The 24,670-nt window shown below is 44.1% G+C and overlaps 5 protein-coding genes across 5 annotated transcripts; 3 read left to right on the top strand and 2 right to left on the bottom strand.

The window, feature by feature from the left end:
* Nucleotides 1-79: 79 nt before the first annotated feature.
* LOC103968544 (U-box domain-containing protein 21) lies at nt 80-1,670 on the bottom strand. The gene has a single exon (XM_009381798.3). It carries the CDS (start codon nt 1,625-1,627, stop codon nt 311-313), a length of 1,317 nt encoding a protein of 438 aa, XP_009380073.2. The 5' UTR covers nt 1,628-1,670; the 3' UTR covers nt 80-310.
* Nucleotides 1,671-7,167: 5,497 nt separating this feature from the next.
* Nucleotides 7,168-11,536, bottom strand: LOC135625009 (receptor protein kinase TMK1-like). The gene is made up of 2 exons (XM_065129196.1): nt 9,096-11,536; nt 7,168-7,873 (listed from the first exon to the last, which is right to left on the bottom strand). The coding sequence occupies exons 1-2, from the start codon at nt 11,452-11,454 to the stop codon at nt 7,344-7,346; spliced, it is 2,889 nt and encodes a 962-aa protein (XP_064985268.1). The 5' UTR covers nt 11,455-11,536; the 3' UTR covers nt 7,168-7,343.
* Nucleotides 11,537-12,540: 1,004 nt separating this feature from the next.
* Nucleotides 12,541-13,669, top strand: LOC135624436 (probable ascorbate-specific transmembrane electron transporter 1). Its single transcript, XM_065128041.1, has 4 exons — nt 12,541-12,753; nt 12,845-12,893; nt 12,972-13,171; nt 13,263-13,669. Exons 1-4 carry the CDS (start codon nt 12,592-12,594, stop codon nt 13,512-13,514), a joined length of 663 nt encoding a protein of 220 aa, XP_064984113.1. The 5' UTR covers nt 12,541-12,591; the 3' UTR covers nt 13,515-13,669.
* Nucleotides 13,670-14,655: 986 nt separating this feature from the next.
* LOC135624186 (zinc finger protein 4-like) lies at nt 14,656-15,989 on the top strand. The gene is made up of 2 exons (XM_065127591.1): nt 14,656-14,904; nt 15,111-15,989. The coding sequence occupies exon 2, from the start codon at nt 15,167-15,169 to the stop codon at nt 15,830-15,832; it is 666 nt and encodes a 221-aa protein (XP_064983663.1). The 5' UTR covers nt 14,656-14,904; nt 15,111-15,166; the 3' UTR covers nt 15,833-15,989.
* Nucleotides 15,990-17,588: 1,599 nt separating this feature from the next.
* Nucleotides 17,589-22,823, top strand: LOC135625008 (protein TITANIA-like). The gene is made up of 2 exons (XM_065129195.1): nt 17,589-19,572; nt 22,029-22,823. The coding sequence occupies exons 1-2, from the start codon at nt 17,796-17,798 to the stop codon at nt 22,577-22,579; spliced, it is 2,328 nt and encodes a 775-aa protein (XP_064985267.1). The 5' UTR covers nt 17,589-17,795; the 3' UTR covers nt 22,580-22,823.
* Nucleotides 22,824-24,670: the final 1,847 nt, after the last annotated feature.

The following is a 24,670-nucleotide window of genomic DNA, read 5'->3' as shown; positions in this document are numbered from 1 at the left end:
ATATCTATCTGGTATATGAGAGAAGAACCAAAATAATTGAGTTGTATGTACTGGGATTGCCATCAAACATATGCAGACGCTCTTGAAATCTCAGCTAGAATTTGCAAGCACAGAAGGAAAGAAGCAAGACAACCAAACACTCTCTTCTCTTTTCTTGACATGTAACAAGTGGTATGTGTACCTCAAACCAGGAGCACTCTTCTGTGTTTTTGTACATATATCTGAATCACACCCCCGACCGAAACAAAGTACGACGAGAAAAGCTCTCTTTGTTATGATCTTTCCTCTATACCTATCGACCATTTGGTACTCAAAAAGGCTTTCTAAGTCCCTTGAAATCCATGGTGTCGACACATTCTTCCCTTCCCCTGCAACCATTCAATAGTTTGAGAAGATTGGTAGCTCTCTCTTTGGTCGCCTCACCGCACCCAACCTGCAGTAGAAGTAGGAGTTTCTGAAAGGCCCCGGCTTGTAGGGCATCCTGCAAGCATCTCCCTCTCCCTTCTCCCCCCACTTCGTCGTCCCTGCAGAGCTTCCACAGCGCCGAGACGACCAACTCCGTGGCCATGTCCGACACGCGGAACATCTTCTTCGCCAGCACCGGCATCGTGAGCGCGTGGCCGTAGGCCTTCTCCCTGCCGCTCCCGCAGCCCAGCAGCACGTCGAGCACGGCCAGTGCTTTCTCGCACATGCTCTTCTCGGGGCCGACAAGGACCTCTATGAGCACAGGCACCAGCCCCAGATCGACTACTCTTGACGCGGCCCTCTCGTCGCGGTTAATCATATAGAAGATGGAGACGAGAGAAGCCTTCGCTGCCTGAGGGGATATGGGCTCTTCGACGAGCTTAGCCAACGCCTCCACCAGCCCCTTGGTCCCGGCGATGACATCTGCTCCCGCTCCGTTGGATGCAAGAAGCTCCTTCACCACCAAAGCCGCATTGAGCCTTGCAGCCCAGCTTCCATGCTGCAAGATCGACACGAGGCGATTCAGGGACTCGGGCGATCCGATGCGGGAAGCAGCTTCCTCGCCCAGCGGTAACAGCGTCGCCAATGCCTCCAAGGCTTCCTCCAAAATCTCTGCCGCCGGCGACTCGGAAGATGCACCGGCAAATGCGTTAAAGGTGGCGACCAGAACTCCGTTCATGCCATTCGACGCGAAGCACCTTCTGTTCCGCTCGCTTTCGCTCGCCAAGTTCTTGACCTTCACCACCAACTGCTCGCACCGAGCACGGTCGCCACGCCGGGTGGCCTCACCGATCTCCGACATCATGTCCGCCACCTGGGATCCGGTCACGGGAATCTTAGGTGTGGGGATCCTCTCGACTCCCAGGGACCGGTTGGCGACGCACCAATCCTGTATCACCTTCCGGATCGAATGGTTCGGGATGAGCTCCTCGTTCTCCATCTCCCGGTTCGTGACCGGGCACGTCGTGTTCCCCAGCCCCAGCCACGTCTCGATGCTCTGCCGGTCGTAGGTGATCCCCGTGGACGCCGTCACCGGGTCCTTCATCAGCTCCAACGATATCGGGCACAAGAAGTGCATCGGGATCGAGATCTCCGTGCGAGAAACGCTCTTTTCTGGCTTGGTCTTCTGGCTTGATTTACGGCTTCTCCATGGCAAGGCCATGAACACAACTTGGTGTATTGGATTTTGTACGAGGCTGAAAGATTCGCAATGGAAGAGGTCGAAGGAAGGGAAGGCAATGGATGAGTCTATATAAATCCATCTCGCTAAGACGAAGGAGCGAATTGTTCAAAGCGCAAAGCGTTGTCTTTGAACGTTGACCGTTGAAGTTTGAATGTTTAACCCGCGGAGAGGAAACGGTGAGAGAGAGAGAGAGCGACCAAATTTGTGCAATTACCTGATGGATTGAACGAGACAATAAACTAAATGGGAGAGTGCGACTCGATTGACCACCGGCTCGATCAAGCTTCTCGCCAGCTTGATTAAGCTGCAGTAACAAAAAGAAAAGGGTGGCGTAAAAGATAGCTGTAAAAACAACGTAGCTCAACCTTTTGTTTCAGCTTCTTCAACGCAAATCGGAGAATCCTGCGGTGACAACAGTTGCCTAAGTTTTGGCCGCATTACATTGACTGGCTTCCTTCAACATCTGCTGCTGATATCTGTCATAAGTCTTAGGTTTTCAGTTCCGAGTAATGCTTCATCTGCCGTTCCAAGTGAGAAAAGTTTTTGGCTCTTTGCGCTTCTTTACTTGGTGGTCAAAAATGATGAAGGACCACAAGAAGAAGAAGAAGATGATGATGAAACAGAGCAAGGTACTGTTGAACCAAAGCAAACCAAATTTTCACTTTTTTGCTTTGTCTTGATTACTGTTTGACTTATGTAACTTGAGATACTGATAGGGAAAATGTCAATGATGGCCGAATCAATTCGACTCAATTCAGACATACCTATGTACACAATAAGTCTAAAATGATCGGTACGATAGCTCGAATACTCGCCCACGACTGAGCTAAGATGGACTTGGGTGTGCGCTCCATAGCCAACTGCATGAAAACCAAGGTCGGATGAGCTTCTCGACATGATCCTGAGTAGCGGACAAGGTAGAGTAATTTTAACAAATAGATATCGACTACCGTGTTTAATATAATATTTTATAATGAGTTAAGAATATTTCTTGTCTCGCCGTTCTACCCAATTGGATATCAAAATAAGGATGGAAAATCGTCCAACTACAACCTCTGGTCCACTAGAAGGCTTTATCTTTCTTTCAGTGAGCTTTGTTGATTAGTAAGCAGTCAATATGTGTACTATATCAAATGGTTCTCGGTCACAATCTTGCTGTTTAATTCAACCAAAGTTATAGGTAACGGTACTCTTTTTACAGGTCAAAAGTAGGCAATAAGAAAAGATGGATCAATATCAAATGGTCTCTTTGGTTAACTGAGACCAAACTATTGATGGGCATTGCAATTGTACCAACCACTTCAACACTGCAAAACCGGCAGGTTCGGTTCTGTACGATTTGTATGTGATGTAAATTCCCAAATCCAAAAGTTTTATGTTCTACAGGAGTTTGAACTTGAAGCTAATGATAACAGAATGTGTACAGAGGAATCAGAAACGAGGGAAAAGGAAATTGAGTAATTGGATGATGTAGCAAGTGTGATAAAGAGAATCAGAAATGACTTGACTTTAGGCATCTTTGGAGCTTTCTTGCAGAATGATATGAAACTTGTTCTCATAGGAAAATAAGTAATCTGATTATAATTGCAGATTCGAGTTCTGTAGTTGAACTTGTAGAGCATAGAAAGCAGCGACAGGAGCTATATGTCGCAGTCAAATTTCTTCCACAGGTAACTATTTCATCTGGAACTCTGAATTGCATGTAAGCGATAGAAGAATCAGAAATGAGTTAGGCATTCCTTGGAGCTTATTTGCAGTGTGTTGTGATATGATTTGCAGCATATATAATAGCTGATTTGACATATAAGATGTCACAATCAAGCAGTGACAGCAGCTGTACGTCACAATCAGATTTCTTCTGCAGATAACTGTTCCATCCAGAACTCTGAATCGTTCGCGGGGTAAGAGAATCAGAGATGCGTTCAGGCATGCTTGGAACTTACTTGCAGAATGATATGAAACTTGTTCTTCCTTTTCTTTGCACTAGCTTAAAAAAGAAAGAGAAACATGTGATTGTTCTGATTTGATTGCAGATTTGAGTACTCTAGTTGAATTTGAAGAACATAGCAAAGCAGGGACAGCGGCTACCTGTCACAGTCAAGTTTCTTTCTGCAGATAAACGTTTCATCTAGAACTCTTGAATTCTAAGTAGAAGAAGAGGATATAAGATTTGACAGCTTGACTAGGGCATCTATTGGCTTGATGAGATCGCAAACGCTCCTACAAAATGGTGCCGGTGATACTTCTAAGACTAACTTTCCAAGATTTAAAGACGAGAAGACTGACCTCAACTCAAGAATTATAATTTAATATAGTGGTGATCTCAGTGGCTTCAGACTGTATCGGAGAAAACTTTGTCGAGCAGAAGGACTAATGCAGAAATACTTGAAATGGAGTCTTCATGCTTTATGTATGCACGCTTTTAAATCATCACACCTTTCTTTTGGTATCAGTGAGGCATGTTGCAAAGAATCAAAAACTGTGATTTCACTTGTGGAATTGAAGGATCTGAGAGACTCCGGCTAACTGAGTTTAGTATGAATTATAATTCAGATATTCTGATGTTAGATTATTATCGACCAATAAATAGAAAGTTCAATTATAATAGAATTTTTTAGAGGATGATGGAAGGAATTTTCTTAATTATTATGTTAGACCTTCTGGTTTTGTCTATAAAAAGATAGGACCTTTAGAGATGATACATCAATAATTGAGATTACATATATTCTTAATCTCCCATAGTCTCTAATTCATTTTTTATAACGATTCTATAAAGAACACGAAGAAAAAATAAGGTGAGTTAATTCTCTTTACGTATCGACATCGATGTGGCTTTCGGATTCAATGATGGTACACTTATAATTTAGATAATTTTTTTTTGAATGATATCGAAAGATATGCATCATAAATCTGATTTATCATTATTTGATTTTAATTTTTGATATTAATTTTTTTACATAATAGTATCATAATCATGATTTGTATGCTAATAATTAGTATCAAAATCATATTTTTAAAAATTAAATATCTTAGATCTATTTATTAATACTCTTTATTTGTAAAAATATGTTATTCGATTTTTATTTATGATACTTAAACGATCACTTTTCTGTTTAGTCCATCTTATCGATTGCTTGCGGTCTATTGCGAGGTTCTTTATGTTTGATCGATGATCCATAACTTATTATTGATGATAATATTGTTGAGGCCGATAGCCTTTAATGGTCACTAGCCTAATCGTAGACAATGACTGCATAATATAACGGAAGTACCATGAGGTGTAATGGCCTTGCAGTAACTATAGTAGCATTGGTGCTCGTGGCGACTATGGTAATTAGAGCAATGCTATTACGTGTGGCAACTACAGTCGTTACTGTTGGCAGTGGCTATGACGGTTGCAGTAATATCACTGTGGCAGCATCTACTAGCCATGATTAATGTCGAAGTGGATACCGAAGGCCAATGGTTGCGTTAGGTCAAAGCATATGCACAGTTGCGTTGTGACAATCGTGCGAGTTGTGCATGCACACAATCGCGCACGGATATGATGGCACAACACCACACTATGACTGGATAGGTCGCCGATCGATAATATCAATACTATCTATCGTCATCGTAGACAATAGTAGGTGGTATGCAGACAACAACTGCGCACCGAGGCATACGAAAGGTTTTTTCTTTCATGTAAATAAAGCGGAGCCAAATTAAGATCACCATCAACAATTAACACAGTTCTGTTCTCATAAAAAAAATTCTTATATTAAGATAATAATTTAAAGAAAAATTCCCTGTTGCAGTGGTGGAAATCCATACGTTACAAGCCTAATTCAGATGGAGAATGCGAAGTTCAAATTCTGGAAGAATGAACTACAAAAAGTGCGTGAAGAAGGATACCGTCGAGAGCAGGAAAATCTCAGTTCCTTCACTAAGAAATATATGGCGCTTCCGATCCCCAAATCTATCCCTATTTGTGGTCGTCTGCAATCTCCCCAGAACCTGACTTAGTCAACTCCCAAGCATCTGGAAGCTCAGCTGAGAGATGAAGCCATTTATTTCACGACACTCATGTCATCCAGAAGCTATTTTTCTATGAAATAGTCTGCTTTAAATGGTCAAAATGTCTATGCAGACACTTACAATCGTCTAAGAACCCACTGACAGATCCAGCCCATCCATGCAAAGATGGTAGACTTGTGGCACGCAGGTGTTTGAATGCTGGAACTCGTCAACAGAGATTACATGGAAATTTGCAGTGCTTCTCGATGCATACATCTGTTTCCAACCTAGACGACGAGACTTGGCCATCACTCCTTGCTTAGCTGGTTTGCTCATCATCCAACTCAAAACCCAGTAGAGAGCGTCCATAGAACAGAGTCATTGATGTGAGGAGACCATCCTCTCCTATTTCTCCATCATCACTTCACATGGGCGGTGGCGTTTTCAATTGGGATTCCCCCACCGCCCCATCTGTTTTCTGCGTTTTCAGTACGTACTAGTCCACATTTCATGGCACATCGGCCATGCCAAGAGTGTACTCTCTGTTCATGCCAAGAGTGTACTCTCTGGTCACACACACACTCGTGAGACTTCTTTTGATGCCCGTCTCTCTGGCTGTGGTTCTTCTCTTCGACATATGAGCAGTTGATGATGGCAAATGATGTCCGAAGCAAAAGTTGATGCAGGACGAGCAGCACAAAAGTGTTTGTTTGATGATAGAAAAGTAGAAGAAAAAGATAATAAATAAATAACAATCAAACTCATTTAAGATGATTATGTTTCGCACCACTCACGCGAAATCAATTTGTGGTCTCACGTCACTCATATTTTGATCGAAAATAATAATTTTGATTTGACTTTAAAAAAATAATCTCTTTTTTTATATTATAAACTTTTATTTTTATAAAAAATAAAATTTCACTCAGGATTTATAATTTCGATCAAAAATAAAGATTTTTTTAAAATCTTTTTAATATTTTTTTCTTTGTTGAATAAAATTTTAATGTAGGAAAAGAATTTCTAAACTAATCAAATTTATTTAAATAAAAGATAAACTATATTGGTTCCGCACGAATATGATCCCACCAATTCTGATCGGAAGTGTGATAGATAAGCTATACATAATTAAGAAGAAGACCACCATGTTGGTAACTGCTACCTATCGCCGACTTCAAACATGGATGGAAGCAGTTTCGTGGAGACGACGAGGCACTGATGCATCACAATGGTGCCATTTGATAAGCAATTACAGACTACAGTTTTAACGATTTCAACAGTCTTCGCTTGCCTTCTTTCCTATTGTCGCTGTTACTACTCGTTCATGCCTTTGCCTTTTGGCCTGCCTCCGCGTTCAGCGCCGCCTCCACCACGGCAGCGTCGCGTGATGCAGTGCATCTTCGGTGGAGTGCGCTGCCGCGTGTCTTACTGTTCATTCCTCTGAATCCTGAAGAGGCAGCTGTTAACATCTGCAATGGTGTTTCTTGTAGACAATATGCGATGGATAGAAGAAAGAAGGCAAGTGATTTAGCAAGTTGCAATTCTGATGCAGAACTAGCACAGGAAGTGATCGGAGAAATGTCTGAGAGAATCAACGACAGATAGTGGCAAATCAAAAGAAACGGACGGAAAGCAAGAAGCAAAAAGCAAAGCCAAACCATAAACATGAATAATCACAGATGAGAACTGCATCGTTCTCAATTCATCTTCCATCAGCAGAGGTAAAGGAATCTGCAAAGCCTGCCGGTCTCGTTGGTATGCTGGTCTGGGTGTTGTCTACGCTCGCGAGGAAAGACGATGTGGCTCCGTCGAAGTGGCTGCTGTCATCGAATGCCTGCCATTTCTTCAGTGCTTGAGGAAGTGACATATCGAGGTCGATACCGTAGCTATCCTCTAAATCAGGATCAGAAGGCTTCCACAGCTCGGCGAGCGAGGACAGCACATTGACTGCATGACCCATATCGGGCCTTCGGTATAGTTCTCTGGCGCAGCAGTGACCGGCAAGCTCTGCGACAGTGCTGATGCTTGCAAAGGTCTCCTCGTCGAGATCAATCATTGGGTCTATGGCCTTGGGCAATGTGTCCTTGTTGAGCTGCATCCTCCGGAACCATGTTACCAAGTGCACAGACTCCTCTGGTTGGCTCTCATCGAGCGCTTTCCGACCAGTGATCAGCTCCATCAGTATCACTCCAAAGCTAAACACATCAGCCTTTGTGGTGACTCGACCAGTAACTGCAAAAATTTACAGATAATTGATAGATGCTTCAGCATGTCACAAAGCTTCTTATGTTGATGAGCTTGTGAATCTTTGAATGGAAAATTGTAGTTAATAGAAAGATAATTGACAAAAAATTAAAAGATTACAACAACAAAACAAACATTCAATTATGCATTTCAAAAACTAACCAATCCTGATCGAGACAGGCTAGACGTAATCGTAAACCTCATGAAAGATCAGACGATTTGCTAATAAAACCAATCTAATCGTTGTAATTGAATTGATGGTAAAAGTAAAACTCCAGAAATACAAATCTCCCTCTATTTCTCTTCTTTGATCATCGAGAGCCCCTTAAATGTTACTTATAGTAAGAAAGTACCATTTGCATATGACCCATATGTCAAACAAATATATTAAACTGTGGATTGTTCATCCATAATGTGCATCTGTTGCCAAGACCATCATCACATGGAAAATGATTCTCTAGTCTTGCACTATTCTCTTTTTTTGTTTGTAAAAGTTATAAATATCTTTCAGTGAAAATGATTCCTATATTTCCCCTCAAACCTTGCGTCTCAAAAGTATCAAAGACAGCATCTGATTCAAATACAGTAGCAAAGACAAGTTTAATCGCAAAATCAAAGAGAGAACTAATTCATCATCAACCAGTGCAAACAAATTCAAGAATTTCAGTACACTATGCAAGTTAGACATGCAGTCAACAATAAGTTAAATGATAACAATAACGTCAAAGTCATCTTATGTGTTCCAGCTTACTACAAGATGCTTATTATATTGCCATATTTCTTAATAATCTATAATCACGTTCAAATTTTGCTACCATCAGAATTTAATAGAACTATCTCTTTATCCCGCATTTCTTTCTTAACCATGTTTTTGTAAAACTACATAATTTGGATAAGCGACCAATTTGCTACATTATTCAGGACATTCATACAGTGTCAACTAATGCCTGCAAGTATACAGGTGCCTAGATCAATATAAATAAACAAACAGAGACTGTAAGTCTTTAGTATTAGGAGTTAGCACTAAAACATTGATGAGATATTTCAGGACATTGAACTACTGAATCAGGACCTGAGGGTTGTAGGTAGGACTATAAGAAGTCCTTTTAAGAGCTTAGAGGGTTGTATCAAACAGATTGCATAATTAATCACATGTGTATCTTAGTTGCATGATGCAGTATAGCAGCTAAGTGATAGTTTTGAGAATTACCAGCATACTCTGGAGCAAGATAACCAAAGGTACCAGCTAGCCTTGTTTCAACAGAACAACCTTTTCCATCTGGTGCAAGTCGGACAAGACCAAAATCTGCAACTTTAGCTTTCATGTCATCCCCAAGGAGGATGTTAGAAGGTTTGAGATCCCTGTGGATGAAGCTCTGATGTGCCAAATTGTGTAGATATTCCACACCCCTCGCCACATCCAGTGCTATGCTTAGCCTTTTCTTCCATTCCAAAGGCTTCAATCCTTCCTCCTTCCAGTCTAGAAGATGGCGACTCAGTGTCCCCTGAGGCATGTACTCGTAGACCAAGAGCCTCTCGTTCCCATCTAAGCAATAACCCAAAAGGGAGACCAAATTCCGATGCCTGACCTTGGTAAGCACTGCAATCTCAGATTTGAATTCATTCAGGCCCTTTGTTCCCATGATGCCTGCCTCCATCCTCTTGACTGCAATCTTTGTGCCATCGTGGAGCTCACCCTTGTAGACTGTACCAAAACCACCACGCCCCAGAATGTTCTCTTCGCTAAAATTGTTGGTCACATTCCTAAGAACTTGAATAGAGATCACCATATTCCCTGCATCAATTACATGAACATCACTTGGGCCACTACTTGTTCGACTGTAAGATTCGCTAGCGGTCATGCCACCATTCATGCTTGAACCCACGACCGTGATCTTCACCATATCCTGGTCGGACCCCGAAAGCCATGGGTGTATCACTGTAGTGGTCGGACTCTGAACCCTACCAGAATTCTGCGACTTTCTCTTGTAATAGCAGAAACCCAATAGTCCAGCAAGGCTGACACCGAAGACCCCTGCGACCACTAAACCCACAATAACACTTATGGAACCAGAAGAAGACTTCCCACTGCTGCCGCTGCTCCCATCAACAGAACCTGCTGGATTTGAATCACTACCATTATGAGCAGAATCAGAGTCAGAACCTGGCGGAGCAATGGCAGGCTTCCCCATATTGACATTCCCATCAGTCTTCAGTAATACATTCTGGCTAAAGCTTGGAACTTGACCCCGTAGAGAGTTGTTGGAGACGTCCAATTCCTTCAGCGATGTCAAATTGGTAAGCGTGGACGGGATCGTCCCGGTGAGGTTATTATTTGAAAGCATCATCCTCTGCAATGTGGTGAACAAACTGAAATCCGGCGAGATTGTCCCATTGAGGTCCATCCTTGAGAAATTAATCACAGTGATGTTGCCACCAGCGTCGCAGCTGATCCCCAGCCACCTGCACGGGTTGTTTCCTTTCCATTTTTCGGCGAACCCACTTGGGTAGCGGAAACTTTTGGCGATGGATAGCAAGATAGTGACTCGGTGGTCACACTCCCCTGCCGTGTTCAGACAAAAACTCTCGCTTTGAGGGACAAGGTCTACTGTCGCCGAATCCGGGAAGATCGGCACCGGACCCTGAAGCAGGTTATTGGTGAGCGTGACCTTGGAGAGCGACTTGAGCTCGGTCAAGGAGTAGGGCACGACGCCGGTGAGCTGGTTATCCCGGAGCTGGAGATCGCGCAAGCTAGTGTGGCCGAAGAAGTCCGGGAGCGGCCCAGAGAATTCGTTGGAGTGCAGCCAGAGCTCCTCGAGAGCGGTCATGTTCTCGACGAAGTCTATCCCGCCGGAGATGCGGCTGCGGCCCCGCTGGTTGTTCAGCCAGAGCGATCGGAAGGGAGCGACCGCGAAGGCCGACGGAACGGGACCGGAGAGCAGGTTGAAGGCCAGGCCAAGGTGGTCGAGGCCGGGGAAGGAGGTGGCCAGGAAGTCCGGGAGAGGGCCGGAGACGTTGGCGGCGTTGGCGGAGAAGTTGACGAGGGCGGTGGCATCGCTGAGGGTGGCGGGGAGGGACCAGGGCGCGAAGGGGTTCTCGTCGAGGTAGGCGGATTGGAGGGAGGAGAGACCAGAGAAGAAGTCAGGGGGGATGGAGGAGAAGAGGTTGTGGTGGAGGAGGAGGCTCTGCAGGGAGGAGAGGCCGGCGAGGGAAGGGAGAGGCCCGGATAAGCGGTTGTTTTGGAGCTCCAACCGTGAAAGGGAGGTAAGGTTCCGGACGTCGGCGGGGAGTGAGCCGGCAAGGTTGCGATTACCGACCTGGATGGTGGTGACACGGCCTCCGGAACAGGCGACGCCGGCCCAGTCGGAACAGGGGTCGGCGGAGGGGGACCAGTCGAGGGCCCGGTCGGCGCCGAGGGCGTTGGCAACGGCCAGCATTGCGGCGAGGTCGCCGGGGTCGGTGTCGGCCGTGGCCCGGGGGGCGGCACTGGCGAGGAGATGCAGCAGCAGGACGTTGGCCGCCGCCGCGAGGAGGAGCGCGGCGGATCGGCGGGGGGAGGGATCGGCCATGATTAGTCCCAAGTTCTAGGGTTTGAGAGAAGAGATGAGCATATAGGCCATGAGAGAGAGAGAGAGAGAGAGAGAAGAGAAAGAGAGTGAGATGGGAGAAGTCGGAAGAAGGGTAGGGATTAGCACTTCAAGGGTAAGGGTCGTGGGGCCCCAGGGATTTGTGCGGACGGAACGGGCTTTTGCCCGATGGATTCTTTCTGCGTCGCCATCAACGTGACGGTTGCCATTTTTGGGCGTTCGGCGCGCTGTTCGTCGGCCTCCACTGAATAAGCCCCGTCACGTTACGTGGCGTAATTATCACAGCCAGATCAAGTTGATCAAGACTGGATGATCTCAAATCAATGGGCAGGATTTCACTATAGGATGATCAAGCTCTGCATTATCACAACCAGATCAAATTGATCGAGACACGATGATCTCAAATCAATGGCCAGGATTTCACTATTGGAGGACGAAGCTCTGCAGCCATCCGGCCTCGATTTATTGAAACTAAATAACGAAATTTAGGTCAACATAATATGATTTATTCTGGTGTCGTCCTATTCATTCACTCCATGAAAAATCCGACTCATTCGAATTCGTATGAATAATTTGTCATAATTTTGAAGTAACGCATATGTCAATATTATTACATGTATTGTATGAGACATTGCATTAAAGAGAATCTAAAATAAGATAAGAAAGTTAGATAGAGCAGGGGACACGTTTGAGACATGTTCGTAATTAATGTCAGCCCTCTATGTCGTATTATAGAGGATCTAACGTAACGATACGCCGTCTTGGAGCCGGACGCCGAAACCCCATCACCAACTTTACTCTTAAGATCTGTATCATTATCCCATCGACGCACACCAAATTTACATTGGATTGAATTGTACTCAACCTTTACGAACAATCTATAGCTATTTGACGAAGGATTCAAGCATACTAATTCCACAACAGAGGTGACAGATGCGTTGCTTGTGTTCCTTCTCTCCCCACCCAAGACAAAAGTGTTCATTCTATACCAAACCCAACTCCCAATGCCACCACAGCAGCAAGCAAGAGATTCCCATCCCTATTAAGCTATAAAAATGAGGAGGGCGGAGCTTCGTCATCGCCGACGCAGTCCATGCAACGAACGCCCCCCTCGACGCCATGCCCAACACGGTGAAGCCTGCGTTCCTGGTCGCCGCCCATGTCACCAAAGTCGCCCATGTGCTCGCCCTCACGGTGTTCGTCCTCGTGCTCGCGTGGGTTCTGCACTTCCGAGGCGGCGCCGCCAGGCTGCACTCCGATGACCCCAATCTCATCTTCAATGTACAGGGTTCCCCTACTTTGTTGCACATCGTATGAGCACCTGATAACCCCTCTTCCTCGTTTTGATTCGTTCGTTGGGTGATTCTGACAGGTGCATCCTCTTGTGATGTGTATGGGGTTCATTCTGGTGATCGGAGAAGGTACATGATCTTGTCGGTAATGGACGTATAATGCCTATATGATTGATTACTTAAGACATGGCAATGTGTCATGAGCAGGTATCATGGCTTACAAGACAATCCCAGCTCGGAAGGAAACACAGAAGTTTGTCCACCTGATGCTTCATCTAGTTGCACTGGTCCTCGGAATCCTTGGCATCTATGCTGCCTTCAAGTACCACAGCGCCAACACCATGCCCGACATGTTAAGCTTGCATTCCTGGCTGGGCATGTGCACCATCTGCTTATTCGGCTTGCAGGTTCTTCTTCCTTCCTCCATTGCAACTCATCTCTCTCTCTCGTTCGAGATTAGTAACTAGGAAGAAGTCTCTTGTTCTCGTTTGCTTGCAGTGGCTGTTCGGGTTCGTGAACTTCTGGTTTCTGAAAGCGTCGGAGCCGACGAGACTATTGCTGCTCCCATTGCATGTTTCTGCCGGGCTAGCAATCTTTCTATTGACGGTGTGCACGGCGGAGACGGGATTTGTGCAGATCGATGCAGCGCCGGGACCAGAATCTCGGTTGATCAACTTCACTGGCCTATTCATCCTGCTGTTTGCTGTGGCCGTGAGCATTTCAGTGGCCCTTCCCAGGGTGTCCATTTAGACCTTGATATGCTAGAGATGTTTGAGTATTATTTGCCTTGTGTTTTCTCTCTATTTTTGATGTCGCGAGAAAGAGCGAGTGTGCAGTATGTTTCTATGGTTTGCCTATTCAACTAGCTGAATAAAACGACATGAGAATGCTGATTCTTTACCGCCTACCTTAGTGTCCTTTTTAAGGTGGTGTTCGTCATTCCCATGAGTGGAGTGAACACCACAAGACACCAACTCTGCCAGTGAATGAGGTCGATCGAACAAACAATTCACATGGAAACCATATGATGCATCGATAAGGACATTCATTTGCCATTTTGCTACTGTTACATTCATGTCATGGCTGCTTATGACTGGCCAGCTGTCCAACATGCAGAAGCCATATCAAATTAAAAGCTATGGCAACAAAGAGCTACCACAAGAAAATGTGATGGCAAAGGAGATGAACATGGGGGCATACACCTCAACTCGTCCACAGCGAAAGCAACAAAACGATGCTTAGAATCTACTTTTATCCTGCCACTGGCATGCCATGAGACAAACATCTGTGACCACCGCATGCGTTGTGGTACCTCAGAACTCACTGCTCGGCTCATGCAGTTCAAAGAGTTTCTGATATCCTCGTTTGAATCACAAATAAAGAAGATTTTTGGTTCTTTATTTTGAGATAAAAGATTTCTTTCTATCCTCACTTGTCGATCAACAGGAACAGCTATTTCTGCCTGTTCCATTCACACGATTCAAACATGCAGCTGGAGGTTGATCACAAGTCAAGATCAGACTCTTCATGCTTAATCCACACATTACGCTGTTTCTGCAAAGGCAGCTGTGTATGGTCCCTCCCCATTGTTCATTATTGTATGGCTCTTGAAGAAATTGCTAGGATCATTTGTCTGCAGCTCTGAGAGAAGAACGGATGAGCCTGCGCAGGCATGTCCACCTCCATGGACGCGGTGTGGGACAGACAACCGGGAGCCCAATCACGCAGAACGATGCTGCACTCTTGGCCTCCTCTGGTCTCTTAGGAACTTCTATTCTTATCCCTTTATATGCAGGTGACGGTGGCATCTTCATCCTCGTGGATTTATTTTTCGGTGTTTATGTTGGTGGTGGTGACAGAGAGATGAAAAAGGGCATCTCAGTTATAGTGGACAATAAAGAAAAGAAAAGGAAACGGTGTCATGTCCTTTTGTCAATTCTCCATGCCCACGCCTTTCGTCTGGCCCATCCTCTGCTTTCCATAATTAAACCTCGCTAGATGCCGCTATATATGGCTACCTCACAGCACATCCGTCTCCTCCTCTATCTTCTTCTCCTTCCTCTTCTTGTCTCAGAAATAGATCAGGAACCATGAAGTCACCTCCCCACATGGAAGAGCTGAGGATACATCTACCTCCCTGGTTGGTATATTTGCTCACTATCTTAGGACCGTTTTGTTTCCCTCATATGCTTGATACTTTCTGCAAACTTTGATGTCGAATTCTATCTGAAGTATTGGGACTGATTCTTGAATGCTTTGTTCTTAAATTCCTTCTCAGTATTGGGACTCATTCTATCAAAATCTGGGCCTCTCAAGTGTCCATAAAAATTCTATTTGTGGATGCAGCTGAAGGAGGGCTAAATTCTTGTACGTCAGCGTCTCTATTGTTACAGGGCCTAAACATGAGCAGTTCCAACCCGGAAGCATCAGCAGATGATTTCGAAGCAAGCAGTCAAGTGGCTTCCAATACGTGCATCCAAGAAACCTCTCCTTCTCTCAGTAAGCAGGACACGCCCATCTCTCTTAACCTCTCCCTATCCGTCAACGCGGACTCCACAGCGCTGGCGGTTGTCTCGTTGTCGAGCACAAGCGAGAGCAGCAGCGAGTCACAAGCGTGTCGCCCCCCCAACTCCCGCCGAGTCTTCTCCTGCAACTACTGCCAACGACAGTTCTTCAGCTCCCAGGCGTTGGGCGGCCATCAAAATGCTCACAAGAGGGAGCGAACGCTCGCCAAGCGGGCACTCGGGTTAGATGCGTTTCCACACAATTATAGCAGCATTGCATCATTACCCCTCCATGGCTCAGCTCTCCATTCCCTGGGAATCAAGGCACACTCATCGATGCACCAGAGAATGATGGAGTGGAGGGAAAGCCCTGGCACTAAACTCCTTGGAAGAGGCTTGCTCGAGCCAAGGCCTGTCTTTCTAGATGATTACGACGTGGAATTCTTCTGGCCTGGAAGCTTTAGGCCGGAGGCAGATTCAAGTCTTGAGCTGCTTGGGAGTGCAAATTCGGTAAAACTGGATCACCAGCCAGCAGAGGAGCCTGACCTTACTCTCAGGCTCTAGGTGTTCGACATTGGTATCTCTTCAAGAACAATTTTTCTTCTGACAATGTACAGTGAGGCATGTGACGGTTTAGCAAGCTTCTTGTTTGCTAGACTTGTGCTTAGGTTTGGATGTGGATTCTTCATTGATTTGTTATGATTGGCTTTAGATTGTTGCATTGCTTCTTTGGTAAATCCTTGATGCTGTATGCACTCTGTAGAATGCAGTGCTTCGCATTGTTATGGCTTGTTCCTCCAGGAAGTACTGTAAGGCATAGTATGATGCGATGCAGTAGTGGGTATGTGGACCAAAAGAAACCCACTGAAAGATCAATATAGAAGATGGTTGATGATGAGATCAATAAACATCTCCTGGGAAAGCTCTCGACCCTATTGCCAAAAGTCTATGTTGTATAACAAGTCAATTATTTTGAGGAACAAGAAGCCTCTCTCTCTTGTCGTGCTGTGAACTGTGTCCTCCAGACTGACTCTCTCCTCTGCACTCTTCATTCTACCCTGAAATGCCAATAAAAGTTCCATGAAGTAGCATGATTTCCTCCACCGCGACTCTAAATCCCAATCATATAAGAGTTTGATTTGATGATGTAGTTCCCTTACCGAACTTTTAATACATATATTATCATGCAAACCCTGGTGCTTGAGATTACACCACTTCTTGATGCTGCACTAGCTTTGATATATTCCTCCAAAATCCAGACATGTTATCTGAAGATTCTGAGCAAGGCTTCTTTTGACATGCCCAGAAATGATGGATGCTTCAATAATGAGCTGCACTACCAGTTAATGCTTCCCACATACGATATTCCTTGATCATAAGAATCACTACTCCCGTCAAACAATGGGTCCACCCACTGCACCTCTTTTCCATTCACTGCCACCATAACATCGATAACAGTAGATGCTATACAATGATCAAGTCGATGCAACTAATGAAAACTAAATATTGGGAGGATTTAGGACATTGGCACCCTACACAAACTGTCTCTTTATCTAAAAGTAAAGATGGTAAGTGAGCCAAGTAGTTGAATAGAGTGACTTTAGATTCGGATTCTGATAGAGATATTATTCCGTAACAACGATTTATGATGTATGACTCATCTTAGAATCTACTGTATGGTTACAGGAGGTCAAAGGTCTCATTAAAGCATGTAAAAGAAGCATACGTGTCAACGAAGGGAGTTAATGCTGGTCGAGTAAGATTCAGTGAAACCCACTTGAACGCAAGCTGCCCATTGAGCTCTCCGCATCGGGTCCACCACGACCGCACTGTCGCCGCCGGCGGCCCCACCACCCCTACATGTCACGCGCAAATCCCAGCCGTTGAATGGAATGTCAACGGTTCACCAAATCCCACGGCGCCCCCTGGCATTCTGGTAATTATAAGCCCCCGCCTTGCATTACAGACGCGGAGGCCACATCCTTGTGCGTGGCAAAGCAGGAAACGCATTTACCTGCCCATTACAGACGTGCGGGCCCCACGTCACCCTTATAAAGGCGCACGTTGAAGATTGCAGACTTGGTGGAAAAATACTGTTTCCTGTTTTGAGTAAGGTAGGTTAGCTGCTCCCTGCTCTTATGGTCCGTTGTTCAGGACGGTATCTTACACCTCAGGTACAATTTGACAGCCGCTCTCCCTAGTCCCAAAGCAGCTGTCAAAAAGATGCACCCGACCCGACCTCCATCCATCGCATCACTTGGCTTATCCCGCGGAGCACTCGAAACGAAGAATTAACGGAAAAAAGAAACGAAAGCTAAAAGAGAGACGAAGCATAAGACCGCGCCAACATCGGAGACGGCGACGTCGACGGCCCCAAGGAGGGAGGAGGAGAGCGGGCGCGCGAGCTCGAGCTCGGAGACGGGGGGCGAAGACGATTGTAAACCCCTCAAAACCCTACTTTTTCTTCGATACTTCTTTCCGAAACCCTCGCCAGTTTCTTCTCCTTCGATTTCTCCTCTCCTCCGCCATGTTCCCCGAATCCGATCCCCGCAAGGACTCCTCTCCCAGTCCCCAGCTCCCACATCGCAGCCCTGACCCTCTTGATCTCGAGGACCCGCCATCTAAGCCTTACCTCGTTCGGGATGCCGCCGCGTCCGCGTCGCCACCCACCACACACGGCGCCACCACCGCTCCGCAGGAGCTCACGCTCAGTTACCTCTGCGACAATATGAAACCGGGGGCCTCTGCTGCCTATGAAAAGGAGGGCCTTGGCTCCGATCTCCTCATTTCCCTCGAGAAATCCCGATTGAAGGGCAAGGAGGTCGCCCCGAACATCTCGGCCGTAGACGATCGGCGATGGATCGAGCGAGACTTCCTTCAATTGGCTGGCGGCAAGCCGTCCGCGAAGCGGGAGACGCCCGAGGATGCCGATGAGGCCGATGACCGCAAGAAGAAGGTTAAGATCGAGACTTTGAACCTCTCCCTCTCCCCGCCCAACCTTTCCCTGTCTCTCAACTCTTCCGTTCCGGCGACGAATGTTGCCGGGGTGGCTACCACTCCGAGTGTCCCTGTTTTGGTGGTTCCACCGAAAAATAGTTACAGTAATAGCATGCGAGCTGCGAATTCGGAGGACTTTGCCCCCTCGCTCTCGTACTCGTGCTCCGTCCCGTTTTCACATAACCCCAGCTGCTCCTTGACTCGGAACTCCACCGATAATTATGACTTCTCGAGAGGGGACAATGATAAGATTTGGTTTGCCGGGGAGGGGACGAATGGCTCAGTTCATAGCAAGTTTAGGCCTGTGGGTGATGGCAATACCATTGCTTTTGTGAACCACAACAAAGAACTCAACAGTAGTCTGTACAAGGCAAACAGCTCAGGAAATGTCTCTTTCTTTCCATCTGAATTGCCTGCGAGGCCTGCAAAAGTTAATGGTGTTGTGAGTTCAGATAGCGGCAGAAATGGCATGCTTTCTAGGCTGGATAAGGTTTTGAGAGAATTAGTGTCTGAGTCGGTTCCTGTCATTGCACAATTGCTTTATGAATCTCATAGTGAATCATTGGAAGCACTGAGAGAGTGTCTCAGGAACCTTATGGAAGTTCCGGATAAGAAGCATGAGTTTGCTAGCCTGCAGAGGAAACTAGAGAGGAGGTCAGATCTTACGTTTGAGATCCTCTCAAAAGCACACAGGGCGCACCTTGAAGTTTTGGTTGCTATCAAGACTGGTACCGTATCTTATGTCTCGGGAAAGAGCCGAATCCCCAGTAATGAGCTGGTCGAGATTTTTTTGCTCATGAGGTGCAGGAATGTGAATTGTAAGAATGTGCTGCCGGTTGATGACTGTGTCTGCAAGATATGTTCCACCAGAAAAGGTTTCTGTAGTGCCTGCACATGTCCTGTATGTTTCAAATTTGATTGTGCTTTGAATACTTGCAGTTGGGTTGGTTGTGATAATTGTTCCCATTGGTGCCATGCTATTTGTGGCATTGAGAAGAATTTAATTAGGCCCGGACCAAACTCAAAAGGACCTAGAGGTATGACTGAGATGCAATATCAGTGCCTGGGATGTGGGCATGCTTCTGAGATGTTTGGATTTGTCAAAGATGTGTTTAATGAGTGTGCTAAAAATTGGGGTCCTGAGGCATTAATGAAAGAGCTGGACTGTGTTAGAATGATCTTCCAAGCTAGTGAAGATTTTGAAGGAAAGGGGCTTCATGCAAAAGCTGTGGAGGTCCTCAACATGCTCATCAAGAAAGTAATTTCCCCGGAGGATGCATGTGCTTGCATGCTACTTTTTTTCAAGTGTGAGTATCTTGATGATCTCTGGTTGCTTCTGATGTCAGTAATATCCTTGTTTTGTGGTTTTCTTACCTGTTCTGTGATTTCCTTAGTTCACCATCTTATCTTTCTGCGCCGGATTCATATCATCTTTTATATTCGATTATGAAGGATGTGTCTTTCATGATGTTTGAAGTCAGCCCATAATCACTTAACTTTCTAAAGTGGTGTTTTAGTTCACAGGATTGCAAGAAATGCCAAAAGTAACTTGGCCTTAACATTATTTGCTTCTCCTCTCTATAATTTGATTTCTTAGCAGGTCATGTGTAGAATATTGCTGCCTGTGTGCTTTGAACGATGCATCCACTCCCTTGATGAGTGGACCTATCCTCTATGTTGAGTGAGCCTGTATTATGGGATATGAGGGTTCCTTTGTGATGAGTTTTGTCTATATGCATGGCTACATCTTGCACTTCTCTTCTTGGTAATTGTTTAGGTTATACCAAAGCTTGCAGTTAGTACTTATATCTGATGCAATATATGTTTTTGTTGAGGTAGCAATTATAAGTTTTTTGTTTGGTCATGAATACGATGTACACAATTTTCTTATTTAGGTGTTGCTTGAAGGTGGCCTTCCGGGTGTCATTGTCCTTTTGAAACTGCTCATTTTTTAAAGCTCTGTTTTACTAGATAGTGGCTATTATCTTGCTATTTAAACTTGCATCTATACTTTCCTTTTTGTCCTCGGTTCCTATCATCCGAATTTATATGTTGATCCTCCATGAGGTTTTCTTTTTATGTCTCTCATTCTTCATTCCTATTACTGCATATTAGATGCCCGTTCGTGAAGGTGCTTGTGGCTTGTTTGCTCTCATCAGCTTGTTCCTGGGGATGTCTAATTAAATGCATGGGCAGTCATCATAGCCTGTACTTCTGTGCCCTGGTTACTCAGAAGTACAAAAGCTTTGTTCACATGATTGTGGATAGGCTATGTTGGTGCTTAATTCCCATGTCATTATTATTTAAATGCCTGATCAACAATTTTTATCTTTGAATAAAAATGTGTTCTAAGCATATAGCTGGTCCTCAGATGTTTACCAAAAAATTTCTTAGCATGTTCTCTAGTGCAGGAACAGAAATACGTTTATGGAACTTTTGTTTTATATATTTGCATCTTTAATGCAACACAACCTCGGGATCTGCTTTTTCTGCAATTATGCTATCATTAGTGATGTGTGTGTGCTGAAGGGACTGTTTATGTTAATATAAAATAAGATTAAGTGGCTGACTGATATTGATAAATGGTGAAAGGCCATATATAAAAATTAAATAGTGACTACTGACTCTAGCTCAATTATAGCGTCCTCTTGTTTTTGTACATCACGAATATTTATCGGAATACGCATACCCAGTATATCACCTTCTATTTTGACCAGTAGTTATATTACAACAGATGCTTTGGTCATGCTTCATATTTCAGTCTTTACATTTTCATTTCACATCACCTTGGCAACAAGTAGTAGAAAGCGCAGGCCTGGACATTCTGGGTAGAGTGATGCAAGGTTGACAAGAATATGCTGTACAGATATGGTTATTCCTGCTTGTGAAGTATGAAAATGATAATGAAAGTATTTTATCAGAAACAGAATGATCCTAAATTTTATTGATGCAGGTTTATTATGAGATGTGTAATTTGAGGCTACTTGCCAATACATGAAGGATCTTTATATAACGTTGATTTCCAAAAGAGAAGTGTAAATGTTGATGTTCAAGACTGATTATTTATTAGTCTGCAAAGTTGAACATGTGTTCTTAGTTCCATCTTTCAATGCAAAAGCATGTCGTGAAAGACAATGTAATGTAATCAAGAAGAATGCTTATACTCCTAGGGGATGTGAGAATATGATGGACAAATCAAAATCTAAATTATCAAGCAGAAATGGGCATATAGTTCTAGAGTAATATATTGGACATGAATTTTCTGATCGAAGAGCCAGTTACATAATTACTTACAGTTCGAGCGGAAGGTGATTATAGGAGAATTTAAGAAGAAAGTGCTTATGAATCAGGAAACATGGGTTAGAATGAGATTCTGCAGATCCTACATATTTTGGCTTCATATAGAGTTGGATTTGGTATTCAATCTGTTAAATGGTATGATGACCTAATGGACATGTCCAAAGATCATCGATTTTAATATTTTGAAGTATTAGGACTGTTGCAGAACTTGATTCGTGAAAGAGCAATCACATAGGAACCGTTCATTGTGCAAAAGCTATCACAATAAGAAAATAAAGATCATTGAAATGGGGTCCAACTAATTGTGCAATGCCATATGCGTCTGACTCTGCCAGATGTGTCTTCTTAATGTTTGTGAATTCTGGAATGTGAGCATCTATCTGTTTAATTCTAGAATTGTCTAGTGTCAAGTGTTTGCATTCAAATTTCTAGTGCCAACTGTTCCTTACATTCCATATTTCAGATGGAGTCACGGAGTTTTCCGTTACCGGCAGTTCCTCTAAAAACATACTTGCTCAAGCAACCCAGCATGCAGATACGCCCCTTCCATCAGCAGCAGCCATCAATGTGTCAAAATCTGCAATCGGCTTTAGCCCCACCGCATCTATACTGGACAAACAGATAGATGCACTGAAAGCAGATGCCAAGCCTGTTGCACTAGAACCCCATTTTACTTCATTGAAGGATGATGGATTCAAGAGTTTGGAGACCATTGTAAAATGCAAGGAGGCAGAGGCTAAGCTATTCCAGAAACTAGCTGATGATGCCAGGAGAGAAGTTGAGAGCTACCGCCATATAGTACGTGGCAAGTCTGAGAAGTTGGAGGAGGATTACGGTAACAAGATCGCAAAACTCTTGCTACAGGAGACTGAAGATAGGCGCAGGAAGAAGCTGGAGGAACTGAAGTTTCTCGAAAACTCTCATTGCGATTATCAGAACATGAAGATGAGGATGCAAGCTGAGATTGCCGGTTTGCTTGAACGGATGGAAGCGACAAAGAAGATGTGGGTGTAGCTTAGCTGACACACAAGGTGTGCTCTTTTGTACATGGTAATCACGGATGGCATCTGAACTAATCTGCAACAACTACACAGAATACTCATTTCTTGCTACTTGGGTGTATGTTTAAATTAGTTTTGGCAGTCTCCATAGCAATTCAACTGCTTAATATGTATGTTCATGAATCAGGATTAGATAGCATCAACTTGTTCATGTATAACACTTGTATGAAATATGTGATTCATGGATTTCTACAGTATGCACTTTCTTGTGATTATTGTTCTTTAAATGCGAAGTTGGAGACTTTTTGTTTCACACATTTGAATCAGCGAGGGTTCTGTAGATGCCCATTCGTGTTTGGTTACTCTATTCACTACTAAGATTGATCTATAGATATCTCATCACTTTTGCCACCATGACTGGCAAGTTGATATTGAAGTTGACAGCCTCTGGTGACCTATTATGAGCTGTCTTAGGAAAGCTTTAAGAGCGACAGGCAGCATCTTTCTCCTGCCATGTTCTAAATGGCCAAATCAATGATGAGGTGCCCATGTCCTTCAACCTTGGAGGGACCTGCGCCGGAGCTTGTGCAGTGGAAGGACGAGCTCGTCATCTGACAAGGCGTCGCTTAGATCGATTGGAAGCACAGAGAGAGAGAGAGAAAGGGATGGATTGGTGGTTGGGGTGGATGGTCCTTCCGATTACAACCGCAAGAGAGAGAGAGAGAGAAAGAGAGAGAGGCGAGGAGTGGGAGAGATGGCAGAAAGGACCGCATGTGAACCAACAGTGCCGCCATCGATACGTAGCCAAAGGTACGACTCACAGAGCAGCAGCAGAGTTTACCGCCGCGCTGACAGTTCTGTACACTGACAGGGAGTACAGATCACAGGCCGAGCTGTGTCCGCAGCGGAGGACAAAGGCGGCACACGCACGCATCCGAAATGTAGAAGTAGCTCTTCTTCTTCCTCTCCCTACTCTGTTTTCACCTTCTCATTTTCTCTTCTTCTTCTCGTACTGCGTATGCTCCATCCAATATTCTACGAATGATAGATATTGTGGCCATGTTCATTGGCCTTCCATTTCATTATCTTACAAGAAAAATGGTTCAAGTAAGAAAAGATAATGGCATATCACATCCATTGTAACCAAAACGAGGTAAATAGTTGTGCATGTGTCCCAAAGGTTAGACTCTTACCTTACAGCAGTTAATTAGTTTGGGGAAATAATTTATACTAATCAAATATTGATACATGGGCAACGTTTTATACTCTCATTTCTTTTAAATTGATGCAGACAATTCGAGTTGGGTTCAAGCTCGTGTTGTAATTTGATCGAGGAAAGACTCCGACAACCATATAATATAAGTCAAATAATAATATGTTAGTAAGATTGTCGATAAGTTTATGCTAAAATTAATAATAGTACAATCTAACCTCCAACTAACAATTGATTTTTTTTTAATTTGATGAATTATATAAAAATAAGGCCAACTCCCACACCACCACAATAATAATCCACTTCGGTGATGTGTCATACTACTACTAAACTAAATCCGCAAGATCTATATCATAATAAAAAAAAATACTCGATATAGTCATCCAAATTTTAAGAATATTTTTTATAATATAATCGTTCGAATATTGTCAAAAGAAGATCAACTCCCATGCCACGACAATTAACTGCTTTAGCGATATGTGGCTACTAAATTAAAACCATAAGATCCATAAGAATGCTCGACATAATCATCTAGAATTCAAGAATATTCTTTATAACACAATCGTTATTATTTTTTTAGAAATGATTTGGCATAAACATCAAAGGAGATTTCATCGTAAGGTGATGTTCATGCTTCCATATTTTGACATCTCGATTGCTCTTAGGCAAAATCCTCAAATCATCAATCTCTCACATTGGAACGTCAATTATCACGAAAGAAGTATGCGAAACAATTATGAAAGTTTCTCAATAACCAAAACCTAATTATTAACCAAAAAAATCCATATATATTTAGAAGTAATTGCTTTGTTTTCTACTTTATTATGCAAACGTGCGGACAACATTACGATGACGACATCGATATGACGCTAGTCAAAAATATTTTCTCGA

This window comes from Musa acuminata, chromosome BXJ2-10, assembly GCF_036884655.1.
Source record: "Musa acuminata AAA Group cultivar baxijiao chromosome BXJ2-10, Cavendish_Baxijiao_AAA, whole genome shotgun sequence".
Lineage (NCBI taxonomy): Eukaryota > Viridiplantae > Streptophyta > Magnoliopsida > Zingiberales > Musaceae > Musa > Musa acuminata.
Note: the sequence above shows the minus strand (reverse complement) of the source record. Positions and strands in the feature narration are given on the sequence as shown.

Bases quoted from the DNA above. Each gene is read 5' to 3' on its own strand.
- LOC103968544 (XM_009381798.3), bottom strand. From the start codon at position 1,627: ATGGCCTTGCCATGGAGAAGCCGTAAATCAAGCCAGAAGACCAAGCCA.
- LOC135625009 (XM_065129196.1), bottom strand. From the start codon at position 11,454: ATGGCCGATCCCTCCCCCCGCCGATCCGCCGCGCTCCTCCTCGCGGCG. The intron at 7,874-9,095 runs GTAATTCTCAAA...AAATTTTTGCAG, and splicing joins TCTTGCTCCAGAGTATGCTG to TTACTGGTCGAGTCACCACA.
- LOC135624436 (XM_065128041.1), top strand. From the start codon at position 12,592: ATGCCCAACACGGTGAAGCCTGCGTTCCTGGTCGCCGCCCATGTCACC. The intron at 12,754-12,844 runs GTACAGGGTTCC...TGATTCTGACAG, and splicing joins ACCCCAATCTCATCTTCAAT to GTGCATCCTCTTGTGATGTG. The intron at 12,894-12,971 runs GTACATGATCTT...TGTCATGAGCAG, and splicing joins CATTCTGGTGATCGGAGAAG to GTATCATGGCTTACAAGACA.
- LOC135624186 (XM_065127591.1), top strand. From the start codon at position 15,167: ATGAGCAGTTCCAACCCGGAAGCATCAGCAGATGATTTCGAAGCAAGC.
- LOC135625008 (XM_065129195.1), top strand. From the start codon at position 17,796: ATGTTCCCCGAATCCGATCCCCGCAAGGACTCCTCTCCCAGTCCCCAG. The intron at 19,573-22,028 runs GTGAGTATCTTG...TCCATATTTCAG, and splicing joins CATGCTACTTTTTTTCAAGT to ATGGAGTCACGGAGTTTTCC.